Genomic DNA, 15922 nt, shown 5'->3' on the forward strand with positions numbered 1-15922 from the left:
GCACCTGGGTAGCTCAGTCGATTAAGTGTCCGACTCTTGATTTTGCTCTGGTTATGATCTCAGGGTTGTGAGGTTGAGCCCCATTGTCAGGCTCCGCAATAGGTGCGGAGCCTGCTTGGGCTTCTCTCTCCCTCTGCCTCTGCGCCCCATCCTCTGCTCACATGTGCTCTCTAATAATAATAATAATAATAATAATAATAATAATAATTTTAAAAAGCAAATTTGGTCGTAGCTCTTCTCTGTTTAAAACTCTCACACATTCGCACCCTGGAGATCATGAAAGGTCTGTGAGCTACCCAAAGGAATGAGAAGTTTTTCCTGTACGTTCTTAGAAACCCCCATTCTGATGACTTGCACAACTGTTATCATCAGTTTCAACTTTCTCTTAAGCTCCAGACCACATTTTCAACTGTTTACTTGACAGACCTCTTTGAAAATCCTGGAGGCAACTCAAATTCAAATTGCCCTAAACTGAAATAATGACCCCTTCTGGCTCCCCCACTGCTGACACTCTTAAATCTTCAGTCTCAAAAACATCAGTATCTACTCAGTCACGGTAGCTACACATGGGGTGAACTCCAGACTGTCCTCCCTCCTACCTCCAACAGCCAACCTGCTACCACAGCCTATCTATCTTCTCTTCAAAGCATCTCTGGGCACGGACCTCTTCTCTTCACCCCCATTGCCAGGTTTCAGTTAATTGTTGCTCAAAGTAAGGGACATACGGCACCCTGTAAGCAAGACCACCACAGGTGGTAGGTGGCCATGCCTTTTAAAAACAGCCATGCATTTAATTTTTTTCTTCTTTTACTTAAATTCAATTAATGAACGTACAGTATATTATTAATTTCAGTGGTGGAATTTAGTGATTCATCAGTCTTATCTCACACCCAGTGCTCATGACGTCACATGCCTTCCTTAAGGCCCAGCACCCATTACCATGCCCGCCCTCCAGCAACCCTCAGCTTGTTTCTGAGAATTAAGAGCCTCTAATGGTTTGTCTCCCTCTCTGATTTTGTCTGGTTTTATTTTTCCCTCCCTTCTCCTACGATCCTGTTTTGTTTCTTGAATTCCACATTTGAGTGAAACTATGTAATTCTTCCTGTGATTGCTTGTTTGGTTCAGCATAATACCCTTTAGTTCAGCCATGCATTTTAACGTGAAACCACAGAGACCGCCCTATTGTTAGATCTGACAGATCCTGCTAGGACCCTCTTAGTGACATCGAACACTCTTGACCCTTCCCTCCTTCTTGGCACTGGATGCTACAGGTGTCTGCACTTCCCTTCCCCACTCTGGCGAGTCCTCCGCAATTTCTTTTGGTGAGACATTCTTTGGCCGTGTGTTCTTTAAACATGGATGTTCCTCAGATTCTGTCCAATGGCTTCCTCTCTTCTTATGCTACGAACTGCCCCTTACAGAGCTGGGCTTCCACTTACCACCTCAATAATAATGACTTCCAAATCTCTAGCTCCGGCTTCCTGGACGTCTCCAGCTAGGGCTCTCATAGGCATCTCAAGCTAACCTAGCCCGGAGCTGAACACGCCCGACCTGCTCTTCATTCATTGGACAAGTACTTATTGAGGACCTAAAAGGTAACAGGCTCACGGGGAGCAGAACAGTCACTTCTGGAACTTGCAATTAGTGGGGGACAAGGGCCTAAATAATTACACAAACATAATTACAAATTGCAGATGAAAAAATAAAGTAAAAAAAAAAAAGCTAAGGAGTATAATAAGGAGCAGTAATGAGAAGAATAATATTCTTATTTAAAAAGAAGTGATATTCGTGCTGAACACAGTGCAAAAGAGATGTACGAATCAGCCCAGCAAAGACTAGGGATGAGAATTCTAGGGATCCACGCTACTCCAGTCCATTCTACTGAATTACAGTATTCTAGGGAACTAGAATAGGGAACTTCATAATCTAAAGACTCCACGTGAGTCTTTACACACAGCACAGTGGCAGGTGTGAAATGAAGCTGGAGATGTAGACAAGTACCAAATCACAGAGCTCCAAGGTCAGGATTTAGGAATTTTTTTTTTCCTACTGAGCTGAGCGCTACACCCAACGTGGGACTCGAACTCATAATCCCCAAGACTGAATCACATGCTTTACTGACTGAACCAGCCAAGCACCCCTAGGATTTTTTCTTTTTTTTTAATCCTAAATGCAATAGGTAGCTATCTCACACTCAAGGCAGGGTCTTCAGTGTGAAATGAATGATGCACATTTCTATCAGACTGCTCTAGCTGAGCGGCAGGAGGGCAGAAACACAAAAGAAGAGTCCGAGTATAAGGCAACTGCTACAGTTCAGGTAAGTTAAGAGTGGCTTAAACCATTTTTGCTCATTCTTGATCATTTTTTTCCTCACAGGATGGTATTTCTAGCCATAGATTTCGAGAAACCTTTGCTCTGGGAACCTTGCCTGAATATAAGTCAGTTCTCATTACAACAGAAGTAGCATCATCATGAAAATCTTCACATTCCAGGAAAAAAAAAAAAAAAAAAAAGATCTCCGAACACAGATCAGCACTCTACATATTCCAAACAGCGGTCACATCAAATTCTAATGCTACAGGAGCACTGAAGTCTTTTGAGCTGGGTCACGATGAGCGGGTATGACCTGTGTTGTTAGAACTCATACATTCTGAAGATTTTATTTATTTATTTGGCAGAAAGATACAGTGAGAGAGGGAACACAAGCAGGGGGAGTGGGAGAGGGAGAAGCAGGCTTCCCGCTGAGCAGGGAGCCTGATGCGGGGCTCGATCCCAGGACCCTGGAATCATGACCTGAGCTGCAGGCAGACGCTTAACTGACTGAGCCACCCTGGCGCCCCACATGTATGTTCTTCTAATGCCAATTAGGAAAGCTGAGCTGAGAGTTCTGACCCCCCTGAGGCAAAGCAATAGCAGTCTGTCATAGGCACCAGCCTGGCTCGTATCACTGATTCATGGACACATATTTTTATTAAGCATCTAGATTACACTTGTTAGAGCAGGATTTGGAATAGCATTAGTCTCTTATTTTGTGAAGTCAAAGGACATTTTCTAAATCCAATCAGATCACAGCTACTTTAATAACAAGCAGATTTCTCTCAAGGGTTACTAGGATCTATCATATATGGGAAAATAATCTATGTTCAGAGCAATCCTCAGAGGAAGCTAAGAATTTCCAGGACACGAATGAAGTATGAACACTATAAACTACGGGTATACTCAGCACCTCCTTGTAAAGGATAAGCCAGGAGAGTCACAAGTCAGCAACACTGCCCTTGAGCACACCTCTGAGATTTTCCTGGACCAGCAAACATGAACACAGAGTGTGGAGTGTAATGGCTGCACTGAAGATTCATCAATGAAAGGCTAGAAAAGTAGAGAAAGGTCAGTCCATATACAAAATCATAATATTGCCAATTAGTTCAGCATCAAATAAGACACATTGCCTCCTATGGCTCATTTGTCAAAAAAGACAAGGCAGCTGATTCTGGAATATTTAGAAACTATCTCATTGCTTGCAAAAGTAACTTCCAACTACCACTCCATTGCTGGTGGTTTGTCAACTCCACTGACAAGCCCGGTGTGCCAAGCTCTCTCTCCAGGACTTGGCACATGCTCTCCCCTCCACTTGGAGAATATTCTTCTCTGCCCCTTCCCTGGGCTCACATCTACTCATCCTGAAAGTCTCAGCTCAAGCATGAGTTTTTCCCTAGACAACCTTTCTGGATGCTCCCCAGAATAAATGGGGCGTGATGTAGGTATTCCTGTATTTTTCTGTGTTCACCCCTACCTGGCACTCACTTCTCTGAGGCCCCCAGATCAAAGTTCTGAGAGGACAGGGAGCAGGTCTGGTTTATCACTATACTGCCAGCTGCAAGCACAATGCCTGGCATGTAGAAAATTCTCAAACCGGGGCGCCTGGGTGGCTCAGTGGGTTAAGCTTCTACCTTCGGCTCAGGTCATGATCCCCGGGTCCTGGGATCGAGCCCCACATCGGGCTCTCTGCTCAGTGGGGAGCCTGCTTCCCCCTCTCTCTCTGCCTGCCCCTCTGCCTCCTTGTGATCTGTCAAAAAAAAAAAAGGATTAAAAAAAAAGAAAATTCTCAATCCAGTTTCACAAGTGTATGAATGAATAAATTAATAGATATTACCTTCTACTCCAAGGTCACTGAAGTTACCAAGGTCATTCTTGCCATCCTCATTTTCTACCTATATTTCCCCAGAATGACAGAATGATATGTCAGCAATTAAAGATTATTCTTTGGAAAGACTCCCAAACTCTAGACCGAGGGTTGGGTTTTGGAAAGAAGATGGAAAGAGACTAGCAGATGACTGGTCTGTTGTATAGGCAGAAAGGCCTAGAGGAGGGAAATAAAATGGCTTTCAAGTGGCACAAAGAATTCTCACCAAAAGGGCTCCTCATCCAAATGCTTTGGTCCTAGGGGCCAGTTAGTTCTAAGAAATATGAATGTCTCTGTATCTTGAGCCGAACTGCAATCAAACCTAAATGAGTGATACTTTCTAATACTTTCAAACGACAGTAATAGTATGTACCAGGCACCATTGGAAGAGCATTACACATTCTTGTTTAATCTTCCAACGATGCTAATGGATAGCTTCTACTGTTATCTCCATGGGATCTGTGGAGACAAGGAACCAGGGTTTGGGTGGATAAAGAAAGTGCCCAGGGCAAACACCCCGAAACTGGCAGAGCGGGGATTAAAGACAGAACGATAACGAGGTCTTCTTCTCACATTGTGTAGATCACCTGAACAACAGCTAATGTGAGGCCCTGGGCTAAACTCTTCACATATATTTCTCACCTAACCCTACAGAGGCCGAAGAGAACCTTCAGGTGCTGTTCAAGCACCGCCTCTCAACCTGGGACTCGTGGAAACCAGCAAGAGTGACTCCCCCTGCCCTTACAGGGAGCAAACCGAGGCACGAGGTGTTCCCGTGCATCGGGCTGGGACAATGAAAGGGCTCAAGCCAATGCTGGAAGAAAACCTAAAGATGCTGTTTCTAAGGACAGGCTCTGCCCTCAGTTGACATTCCCTCCCCCACAGTGGCGGCCCTAGGGATGGGGAGTGATGTGCGTCGCCCACCATGAGAGAGAGAGTTCAAAACCGAAGCATGCGAAGCACGACATAAATATGAAGTGTGGAAAACGCATTCCTCACAAAACAGTCCTTCATCAAATTCCCTGCATCCCTCCTCGACGACGTTATCAGGAGCATCCTTCAACCCAGCCCATTGGAGAGCGCCTACGAAAAAGGCTGAAAAATGTGACCAATCAGGAAAGTTATTTTTGTGAGAAAGAAGAAAAATGTCACCAAAAAGGGTCAGCAGATAACCCTATTGGGCTGAAAATAGCTGCCCGGTTGGCAGAGCAGTCAGGGAACAGGCAGAGGGCGAGAGACGTCATGCAAAGCACCAAGGGAGCTCCAGCTGCGTGAAGCTGCTGAGGGATGAGGAAATTGGCCTAATTTGGGAACATGAGCCCAACAGCATTGCTCAGATTCCTGCGAGAGAATCTGGCTAACTTTCAGTTCTGCGTCCTAGGAGGAACACTGAAGGGATGGGGGGTGGAGAGAAAGGGAACAGCTGTGACTCAAACATTTCTTCGGACAAGTGGATGGATCAGGGTCATCAAGTGAGAACTTACTCGCGCTCCAGAAGGATTCCAAGGGAGTAACCCAAAAGCTTCTCTTCCCTCTCCAAAAGCCTTTCTCTGCTGGGAGGGCTGTGCACCTACCTATCTAGCAGGAATCACAGAGATCAGACTAGAGTCAGAGATGAGCTGGATGACTCTGAACCAGTCGTCCAACCTCTCGAAGTCTCAGTGTCTTCATGGCTAATATGGGGTAAGAGTAGCCGCTGCTTCAAGAGCCACCATGAGCCTTAACGAGGACCTCACATGCAGTTACCGAGAGATGGCAATCGTTCCAACATCAGCCGAAATTATTATGAAAGGGAGAGTCTGCAAACTAAAAGTTAAGCCACAAAGAGATCTAGACCCAAGTGAGAAGTGCTCATCCAAAAGAATGACCAGACCTAGACAGCTTTTGCCCAAGATCACTTTTTACGAATCCCATGATTCAGTAGTGTAACTTATGGTAGAAGATGTCCTGGTCTTGAGGGAGTGTGTTAAGGGCAGAATCATCTGTATCAACAGAAGGTGAAAGCTTAGGCAGAGAAACTCTCAGAGCTGCCCTGACCAGAGAAAGGTACATACTACAGACATGCAGACATGCATCACGGGACAGTATCTGTAACCATAATACCAACCTCAACTACCACTCAACTATGCAGCTAGTAATCCAACCCTGAGTTGTGACAGGTGACCCCCAAAGTCCCCAAGACAGAAGAGTGCAGTCAAAAACTTTCTCGATAACTGCTGTTTCCTGTGAGCTGGAGACTGTGTTAAGCATTTTATCTGTATTACTTAATTTCTTTACGACATCCCTAAAAAAGTAGGTATGACTCTGACCAACTCTGAGCGAAACTACACGAAGAGCTCATTTTTAAGGTTACTCAGTACAATCAAATGGTTGGAGTTCTTGCAAAGTATTCAAAACTTACTGAAGGACGAGTCAAAGAAAGAGACCTTCCCCTCTCCTCTCAGAGAGGGAGGAAGCATTTCATCACCTGGACCGAGCCACAGGTAGAGGCAAAGAGCCCCGGGAGGCAACAGAGAAAATGGGCAGAAGGAAAAGATCCAGAAGAGTTGACAAAGGTAACTCAATCAGGTATCTTGGAAATTTCAGGGCATATATGTCTCACTGATCTCTACATGACTTCGAATTAGAACTCTGGAGAGGAATGTGGATTTTTTTGTTGTTACTAAAAATAATTCTTTCCTGTCATACCCAAATTTATGGGAAAAAAATCTGTGTATGAATTCAATTTTTTAAAAAAGTGATGACACATCAGTTGGAAACTACCTACTCAGCAGCCAGTCTCCCCCACCCCAAACTGCCATGTTATGGCTGTGGCAACAGGCCTCACTGAAGAGCCCCTAGAAACTCAGGCTGTTTGAAGAACCAGTTCTGATCAATGAAATATAACTAGAAGTCTCCTTGGTGAGGTCTCTGGCTACTGTTTTCCTCATAAAAAACAAACTTAGTGGACAAATACATTGAACTCTTAAACTCTTGCCCCTCTCCCTACCTAAAATGCAGGTCTGACCCCTGGGGAGCAACCAGCCATCTGACAATTATAGGAGCAAGTCACAAGCTCCAGATGGCAGAGGAGGAAGCTAGAAGGGGCCAGGGTAAGGCATGATGTTGCTCAGTGACTGCACCTGCCCTACTCTGCCCTCCACTGGATTGCCTGCTGTTAGAAAAATCATGCCTGGGCAGCCAGGCAGCACCGTCAGTTAATATCCGACTCTTGGTTTTGGCTCAGATCATGATCTCAGCATCCTGGGATCAAGCCTGGCATCAAGCCCCACACTCAGCACAGAGTCTGCTTGGGATTCTCTCTCCCCTCCTCTCTCTGTCCCTCCCCCTGCTCACTCACTCTCTGTCTTTCTCTATGAAATAAATAAATCTTTTTTTTTTAAATCATGTCTGCTTGATTCAAACACTGGGATCAAGTGTCTGATGCATGTGGCTAAATTATTGATACTAAGAGATGCACAAGAATGCCTGAAAATAGATCCATCCTCAAAGACCAGGAGATTTCAAGTTCAATGGAAATAGAAGGCAGATCAAATGTGAGTAAACCTGACAGGTGTATGAAAGGAAGGTGCAGCAAACTGCATGAGGTAGGCCACACATCAGCTCGGGCCAGCTCCTGCCAACTTCCGCCCCTGGGGGGTGGAGGGGGTGGGGCTACCAGCCCAGCATTTCCACTGTGCCAGAAGTTCTGATTTTATTTTTTTTTTATTTTTTATTTTTTTTTAAAGATTTTATTTATCCATTTGACAGAGAGAGATCACAAGTAGGCAGAGAGGCAGGCAGAGAGAGAGGAGGAAGCAGGCTCCCTGCTGAGCAGAGAGCCCGAGGCGGGGCTCGATCCCAGGACTCTGAGATCATGACCCGAGCCGAAGGCAGCGGCTCAACCCACTGAGCCACCCAGGCGCCCCAGAAGTTCTGATTTTAAAGAGAAGCCCAGAATTGGGATTTTCACGTCAAGTTTCCTAATGTATAAGTAACAACCGAATTTTAAAAGCTTTAGCTCTGTAAGGATCAAACAAGACATCACTACAGGCAACATTCAACATCAAGGCTACCCGTTTTCAACCTTAGCAGAGAGGGTTAAGGCAAAATAAAAAGAATCCAAGTCCTACAGAAATAATAACAATTAGCAACATACTGGGTGCTTCGTGCCAGACTGTGTGAAGGGCTTTACATCGATTATCTTATTTTTTCTTTTTAGCCGCCCTGTGGAGGATGTGATAACATGACTCCTGCCTTACCCATGAGGAAACTGAGGCTGAGTGAGGTAAGCCTGTGCTGTGCTCCTGGGACGCCGGGGCGGCGTGGTCAGTTAAGCGTCCCGGCTCTTGGTTTTGGCTTTGGTGGTCTCCACCAAGGTAGACTCTACACTCAGCAGGGAGTCTGCTCGACGTTCTCTCTCTCTGCCCCTACTGTGCTCCCACTCACTCTCAGGAACTCGCTCTCTCTCTCTCTCTCAAATAAATAAAATCTCAAAACAAAAGAAGGGTGGGACGAAAGAGTTAAATAATTTGCTGAGTAGGGTTCACATGTGGCAGAGCCAGGATTTCAACCCAGGCCTGTATGACCCCAAGCCCTGTGTCCTTACCCACTCTTCATGAGGAATGGCCCCCTGCACCTAGGAAGCACAAAGCCTGCTTTAGATCACTACCAGTCTCCTGAAGGGATAAGGAGTAGCGCTCTCGAAGAGACTTCGCAGTCAGTTTGACAGGAGACCCAGGCTCCTGGCCTCCTACGTGGCTGCCCTGTAATTAAAATGGCAAAGCCCTGTCCAATCCTCATCTACTCACGAGTTTCCTGAAGGAACACAAGGCGTGTAGTGCTGTCAAACGCATCTCTCCCTTAATCCCCACAGCAACCTGGTGGCATTGTTACCGCCACTAGACAGACAGTGAAATGGAGGATTAGCGAGATCAGTGGACTTGTCCAAGATCCAGGCAATTAGCAGAGCCGGTCTCCAGTCCCGGTTTGTGGTGTCAGGCCCTGTGTTCTCTCTGTTCTAGCAGACTGCCTCTCTGTCTCCTCTACCAGAGCAACCAGCTCCGCCACCTCGCCTCAAAACAAACATTCCTACCTATCTCTACAGTCACTCCAGGATGTCGGAATGGCCCCCAGGTGCCATGTTTACGTTTGCAGGGATAGCTTCCTCCTAGGATCTAGTCAGCAAGGGGACAAAAATAAACACGTCAGGCCATACGCTCAGAACTGGAATGTAAATGGGCACACACCAGAGTCCTGGGATCTAATTTTAGAAAGAAACAGCCGAAAAGTCCCACACAGCACACAGGGCATCTGGCCCTGGGGGAGGCTGCCCACACCGCTTTAAACCTCAGTCAGCCCAGGGAGAGAAGGAATCCTGGAATTCTGACCGGCCTGTCACTGCTGGAGGCACCAGTTGGGCAAAAACAGAATGACTTTTCATCATGTTCTCTCAGAAAAAAGCTAAGGCCCAGAGGTGAATGTCCCTGCGGAAACACATAGGTCTTCCAGAAAGGCTGAAACCCTGTCTGTGCTTTTGAAGTTTAGCCGCTCACAGTCCTGACTCTCACTGGGATCCACGGGGAAGGCGATGGGTAGGTGAACAATGCCTACTGACCCCAGCCAGGAAGCTGATTTGGTGTGGGGGTTACACAGAGCCTCAAGGCCAGCAGGTCATTCCAAGATATCCTGCCCTACCACAGGCCCATCACCTAACCACCACAGGTGGCTGAAACCTCCTTCACAATTAAGTAGACATGTGATCGGTCTTTCCGGCTACCAGTGATCACAGGAGTGAAAGTTCCAATATGGCAGGAGATTTTGTCTCTTTTGTTCACTAAAATATGCCAACCCTCTGCAATGGTGCCTGGCACATAATAAACTTCAGTAACTATTTGTTGAAAGAATAGCAGAAAAGGATTTGCTATTGGGAAGATGTCCCTGGACCCACAGTCTAAAGCGGCCAGAGGCCAAGAGGAGACTCCATTAACCCAGTCTTCTGCTTGGCCGTTCTCTTCTGGCAGGCATATGCTACTGTAGGTCAAGCTCCCTCAGATCCAGGGATGGGTATGATATGTCCTCTTCCGCCATCTCCCCACACTGAACCACCATCCCCCTTACCGGGGCCTCCGGTGCACCACTATGTACCCACCTGCCATCCTGTGCCACTCTTCCTCAGCCTGTGACGGCCCCCGTCCGCACACGGTGCACCTCACCACCCACCCCCCTCAACCCTGGTCCTGTCAGCCTCACACCTGTGCTGGGCACTGTGAGAGACGGACAGCCTTCCAAAAGCTCACCTCTTATGAGGGGGCCAGTCATGGAAATGACTAGAATACAACGTAATAAGCACTATAATGCAGGTGCTCTGGGCTAAAGTCACCAACTGACAACCCATGGGCCTAATCCAGCCTACATGATGGTTTGTTATAATTAGTTGTTCACCTATAAAAATGTATTGCTCTCTCACAAAATTTTAGACTGCCAGCATCTCTCAGAAAATCAGAGGATCTGGCAATACTGGGCCTGTGTTCCCCACAGTGTCCATCAGCTTTAGCTAGGCAGTGGTTTCCTCTTTACGGGGGACAGGTGGCCTCTGGTTCGCACAACCCGTCTCCCACCCCCTCCCTATGGTGTCCAGGCAGTGAGGCCATGGGCCAGCCACCAGCAGCTCTGAACCGGAATGACAGTTTCCTTAGAGTAATGATGCTCTGTACCCACATCTCTACAATAAGTAAGAAAGTAAAAGACACATCGAAAGGGCCATGTGGACTGCTCACAGAAGTGCTAGAGAACTTGCTCCCCATGAAAGTGAAGACTATTCCTACATCTGTGATACCGTAAGTAAGTGTACCTGTGTCTTGTCCTCAGCATGCTTTGCTCAGGCACCTGCCTAGCTCATTAGGCATCTCAGCGAAGGCCCCTCATCGATTTTAAACCTCCTATGGCCAATGAACTAAAGAACTGAGAAGAAGCCAGACTTCCTGCTGTGTGGGAACTCACTGCATAGTGGGGCAGATAAACACCTAAAAAGAAAATGAGCACACTGTGTGAGAACATGCAGATGTCCTACAACAGGTACTACGGGCACCAAGAAGAAGCCCTACGCTGGCCTGCGGAAGTTAGGAAGAGCCGACGGAGGGATTATCCCGAAACTGGTTCTTGAAAAGAGCACAGTTTATTCAAACGGACAAAGGAAGATACAAAACAAAGGGGGTCTGAGTAAACTGCCAAAAATAGTGCCCTGGCATTAAAAGTGTTCCTCATCAGGATTACCCATGCTCCGTGGAGTAGCTGGATAAAGTCCCACAATTCCAGGCCACTCAGAAAAGTTTCCAGGGAAGTAAGGCCAGCACTAATCCCCTTCCTGCCTGAAAACTGTAGCAAGTGCAGGTCACCACTGAGAGCAAACGTCCAGTTGTGTAATCCAACCTTACATCACCAGCATGCCTCGCTGGCACTGATTCGGCAGAAATAAAAACCTGGATTTCTACTGGATTTTGAAACTTCCCGGTCCCTGGCTTCAGCGAACTTAAGAACCGTCTTCCCTGAGAATATAACGCAATGCCCAGAAACTACTCTGGCTTCAAAGAAAAAAACGTTCCTCTTTCATTTCTTGCTACCAGGATGAATGCCAAGGAAGGGAATTCCTAAATCAAGATAGGAGGAAGGGCTGGCATTACAGAGAAGTGATATCAAATCCCAAATCCTTGCTCATTAAGTAATTACTTACTCTTAGAAAGCATTTTTTTTTTTTAACACCTACCTCTCCAGTCAGAATTGAAGAGGAGTTCTTGCTACTGAGATGATTCTCAACTTGAGCTGCCTCCTGTTGAGCTCGGCGACCCATCTTCGGCCCCTGTAAGGAGAGATGAGTGCTGCTGACCCAAACATCTTTGAGCCACTGTGAGAACGAGAATTCTGGGAAGGTAAAAGGACAGGATTTGAGGCGGGGGGCGGGGGGGAGGATGGAATTTGAGCAACTTGAACATATTTTTCAAAAATGCTCCATACCCTTAAAATAACGCCTGATGCCCCTTCTATTTGATAGGAAAATATGAAATTCCTGGATTAATGACCAGGCGTTTCTCTTTTAACAGCCATAGATCATTCCTACCCAAAGAAATGCACACAGACATTCCTCTAGAATGAACGGAGACCTCGTGCCAAAGTTTAGGGAAGAAGGTGGCAAAGGCTCTCATGTTCCAATGCAGGATTCTAGAAAGGCCTCATTTCAAAGCTGCAGCCTGGCATGAAATTGTTATCAAAAAGGCTTCTGGGGGGGAAGTATCCTCAAATTCCATGGCAACTAGCACCAGAGAAATATAGTTCGCATTTGCTCTGACGCATACACTAATTGGATTTGTGCTTCTAGAGAGTAAAGAAAATCTCTTACGAGAATTTTGAGCCATCAGCTTCAGAAATCAGAACGCTTTAAATTCTGAGTTATCAAATGAACCATCTGCAGGTGTTCCCCAAAGCCTTCCTGGGTTGGAGGCTCTGTGTCTCAAACGCTTCCCAGCACAGAAACAAAACTTTATTTAGGCAGACTGGTGGATGTTGAAATATTTATATTTCAGTTGTTGGCTTTTCTAAAACCAGCATTAATATAAGCACTCATTAATAAAATCTCATTTGATGTGGCTTCACTGGATTCTCACAGGAGCAGGGACTAGGGCTGATGCCAATTCACAAGTGTGGAAAGTGAGGCCCAGCAAGGCAAGGAAATGGCAGAAGAAAATCGAAAAGCACAATCTTCTTCTGTCTTCAGCTTCTCAGTTCTTTCCACTATCCCATGCTGGAGTTTCAGTTTTCAGATGTTCTAAGAACTGTCTGCACCAATACATTGAGAGGGGTTACATGGGAGTTGCATAAAAAACCCTATGACATGTTTACATTTCAAATTCAAGCCAGTAATTTAGGTTTCGGGGATGATGGAAACAATCTTTCTGATCAGCAGCTCATTTTCCTCCGAGGCAGACAGTTCCACCCCTCTGCCTATCTCTCCCCTTTCCCACTTGTCCTAGCACTTGGTATCTGAACATGGTGTACCATGCACAGTGGTTGTGCTAAAACAAAAATTCAACGATCTTGTCTCTAAATGCGGTTTCCGGGTGGTTTCTCTAATAACTGTAAAGTATTTTAAGGTTTTAAGCTTTTTTTGAAGGCCCTGTATAAATCCACAGGAATGACTGGTAGAAAAACTACTTTACTATATTTAGATGTAGGTGTATTTTAAATGTATAGTCTGTTTATTGTCCATTTTCCCCCGCCGGATTTCCTCTGAGGACAAGGACTTTGCTTGTTGTTGCTGTTGCTTTTTTAAGATTTTATTTTTTTAAGTAATCTCTACACCCAGCATGGGCCCTGAGATCAAGAGTCGCATGCTCGGGGCACCTGGGTGGCTCAGTGGGTTAAAGCCTCTGCCTCTGGCTCAGGTCATGATCCCGGGGTCCTGGGATTGACCCCGCATTGGTCTCTCTGTTCTGCGGGGAGCCTGCTTCCCTCTCTCTCTCTTTCTCTCTCTGGCTGCCTCTCTGCCTACTTATGATCTCTGCCTGTCAAATAAATAAATAAATCCTTAAAAAAAAAAAAAAAAAGAGTCACATGGTCCACCATGCTTTGAGCCAGCCAGATATCCCTGTGTTGTTGGTTTTTCCATTTTTCTTTTCCCACTGCTACATCTCCAGCACTTAACACAATGCCTGATATACAATGTCTGATACACAATAAATATTTGTTGAAAGAATGAATGCATAACTACATTTACATTCCCAAGGACTAAACAAGTTCACATCTCAGAAAGACCCGGTGACCTAATATTCTCTTTAGTCAGTCAAGGGACCTGCTTCATCCTAGAACAGTTGTTCTTGTCCCCTAGGGGCGCTCCTCTCCAATACCTTGGAGGACATCTGATGCTATCAGGGCCCTTCAAAACACTTAGAGATTCCAGAGCAGAAACTGAAGACCTGCCGTGTGCCCCAATCTTCTAGTGACTGCGGTCCTGACTAATTTTAAAGGTAAAAGGGTTTGATGGGACTGTGATGGAGTTACAACACTGAACTTGGGTCTTGAATCTAGGTAGATGATCTACAGACTATATACACAACCAGGTAAATCGCAGCCTCAGAAGTCATAGCAGCGAACTTCTTCTAATAACTTAGCACATGACAGGCGCTGCATTAAATGCTTCCCAGGCGTTACTCTGTCTCATTTTCATTGCAGCACTTTACTTTGAATTATCAGCATCTCCATTCTAGAGATAAGGAAACCAAGGTTGGGAGCGTGTGTTTGTTGTTAATGTTTTAGATTTGGGTACAGTTGACACACAATGCTCACTTTTTTTTTTTTTTTTAACCCAGTAAGCAGCTTCGTACTCCATCTGACCTCTGGGCCCCCAGCACCTAGCCACTCCTTCACGTTATAATTCCTAAACCATAAAAATAAGGTAGTGCCCACGACCCCTTGGGAACTCAAGGGGCAAGAAAAGGCCCTTCCAGTCAGCGCCAGCCTACCAGCCTGCCCTCCATGCATAAAACACTGAGGTTTTTACACGAAATTACAGCATGAGAATTCTCAAGGGAAAAAAACTCTAGCATGGGTGCAAGTGCGACTCTGGCCCAGGATGCCTCCAGTCACCCTCAGATATGCCCGCTCTAGGGGAGTTGGCACTCACGGCTCCAGAAAGCGGAGCCTGGCTGGGAAATTTCCCACTGGTCCCAGAGGCCGGCGGGGGCAGGATCTGTTTTTTTTTGCTTTCAGAGAATTTTAGAGAAAGCAAACCCCAGGCCCGGAGCGGCGGAGCCCAGCGCTGCCCCGGGGGCGGGGCGGCTGAGGCAGCCTCTTCACCGGCCTCACCCTCCCGCGGCTCCGCGTCCGCCCGCTCCGGCCACTTGCGACAGGCCAGGCAGAGGCGCCTCCGGGAAGCCGGGCCGGCTAGGTCGCCCCTCACCACCCGCCAAATCCTAGCCCCAAGCCCCCAAGTCGGTCCTCACGGAGGTGGCCAAGCCGCTGCGCCGCTCCTCGCCTAGGTCCAGCACATCCTCCATCTCCGCGGCCGCCTGAGGTCATTTCCTGGAAACCAAGCGGCGCAGTCGCGTCCCTGACGACGGCTCCGCCCTTTCATCTCAATATTTAAAGGAACCGCCGCAGGATTCCTGGAGTCCCTGTGCCACCTCTGAATTTAAACCAAAACTTTCCTAAACTGCTTTGCCTGACTTCTGGAAGAAACCCCCAGCTATTAAATCCTGCTAGGGCCGCTCCTATGGGACAGCGAAAAAAATGTTAGTCTTTAGGAACTGTCTACGTGTGTAGCTCTGTTTAAATATAGGTTATTAAGTGCAAAGCCTACTACTAATAGTAGTGATTAAATTGATCCTTCCTATTTATATAGGCCCTTACTATGAACAAAGGATTTCCTTAGTTATTAGCTCACGGGAAGGGTATAATAACCTTATGTGAAAAGCAAGGTGCGCCTATTATTTCCACAGGACAGATAAGAAAACAGGCTCACGGGAGGGGGGAGTGGTCAGGTGCAAATAAATAGTTTCTCATGGAACATGCAATATACATAATCTCTGCCTTCAAGAAGTTGACAGAGACTGAACCAAAATGTCAAATGCCTAAGTAGTGATAACGTTCAAAAGTCAAGTTATCCCTCCAACACCCCCACATAGTGAGCATCAGTGATATCTCTGTCCAAAAATTGAGGACTGTAAGGTGCAAAGAGGTGGCTTGAGGGAAATCATCTGAGTGCCAAGCAGC

General features: G+C 46.5%; 1 protein-coding gene across 1 annotated transcript in view; it reads right to left on the bottom strand.

Annotated features, from left to right (window-relative positions):
- Positions 1-15249, bottom strand: part of IFT43 (intraflagellar transport 43) — an 80799-nt gene extending 65550 nt beyond the window's left edge. Inside the window, exons 1-2 of the mRNA XM_032344871.1 lie at positions 15154-15249; positions 11925-12017 (exon numbers count right to left, since the gene is read on the bottom strand). Coding sequence (XP_032200762.1) covers positions 11925-12017; positions 15154-15207 — 147 coding nt within the window. The 5' untranslated portion in view covers positions 15208-15249. The remainder of the gene's footprint in view (positions 1-11924; positions 12018-15153) is intronic.
- Positions 15250-15922: the final 673 nt, after the last annotated feature.

Source organism: Mustela erminea, chromosome 5, assembly GCF_009829155.1.
Source record: "Mustela erminea isolate mMusErm1 chromosome 5, mMusErm1.Pri, whole genome shotgun sequence".
Taxonomy (NCBI): Eukaryota; Metazoa; Chordata; class Mammalia; order Carnivora; family Mustelidae; genus Mustela; species Mustela erminea.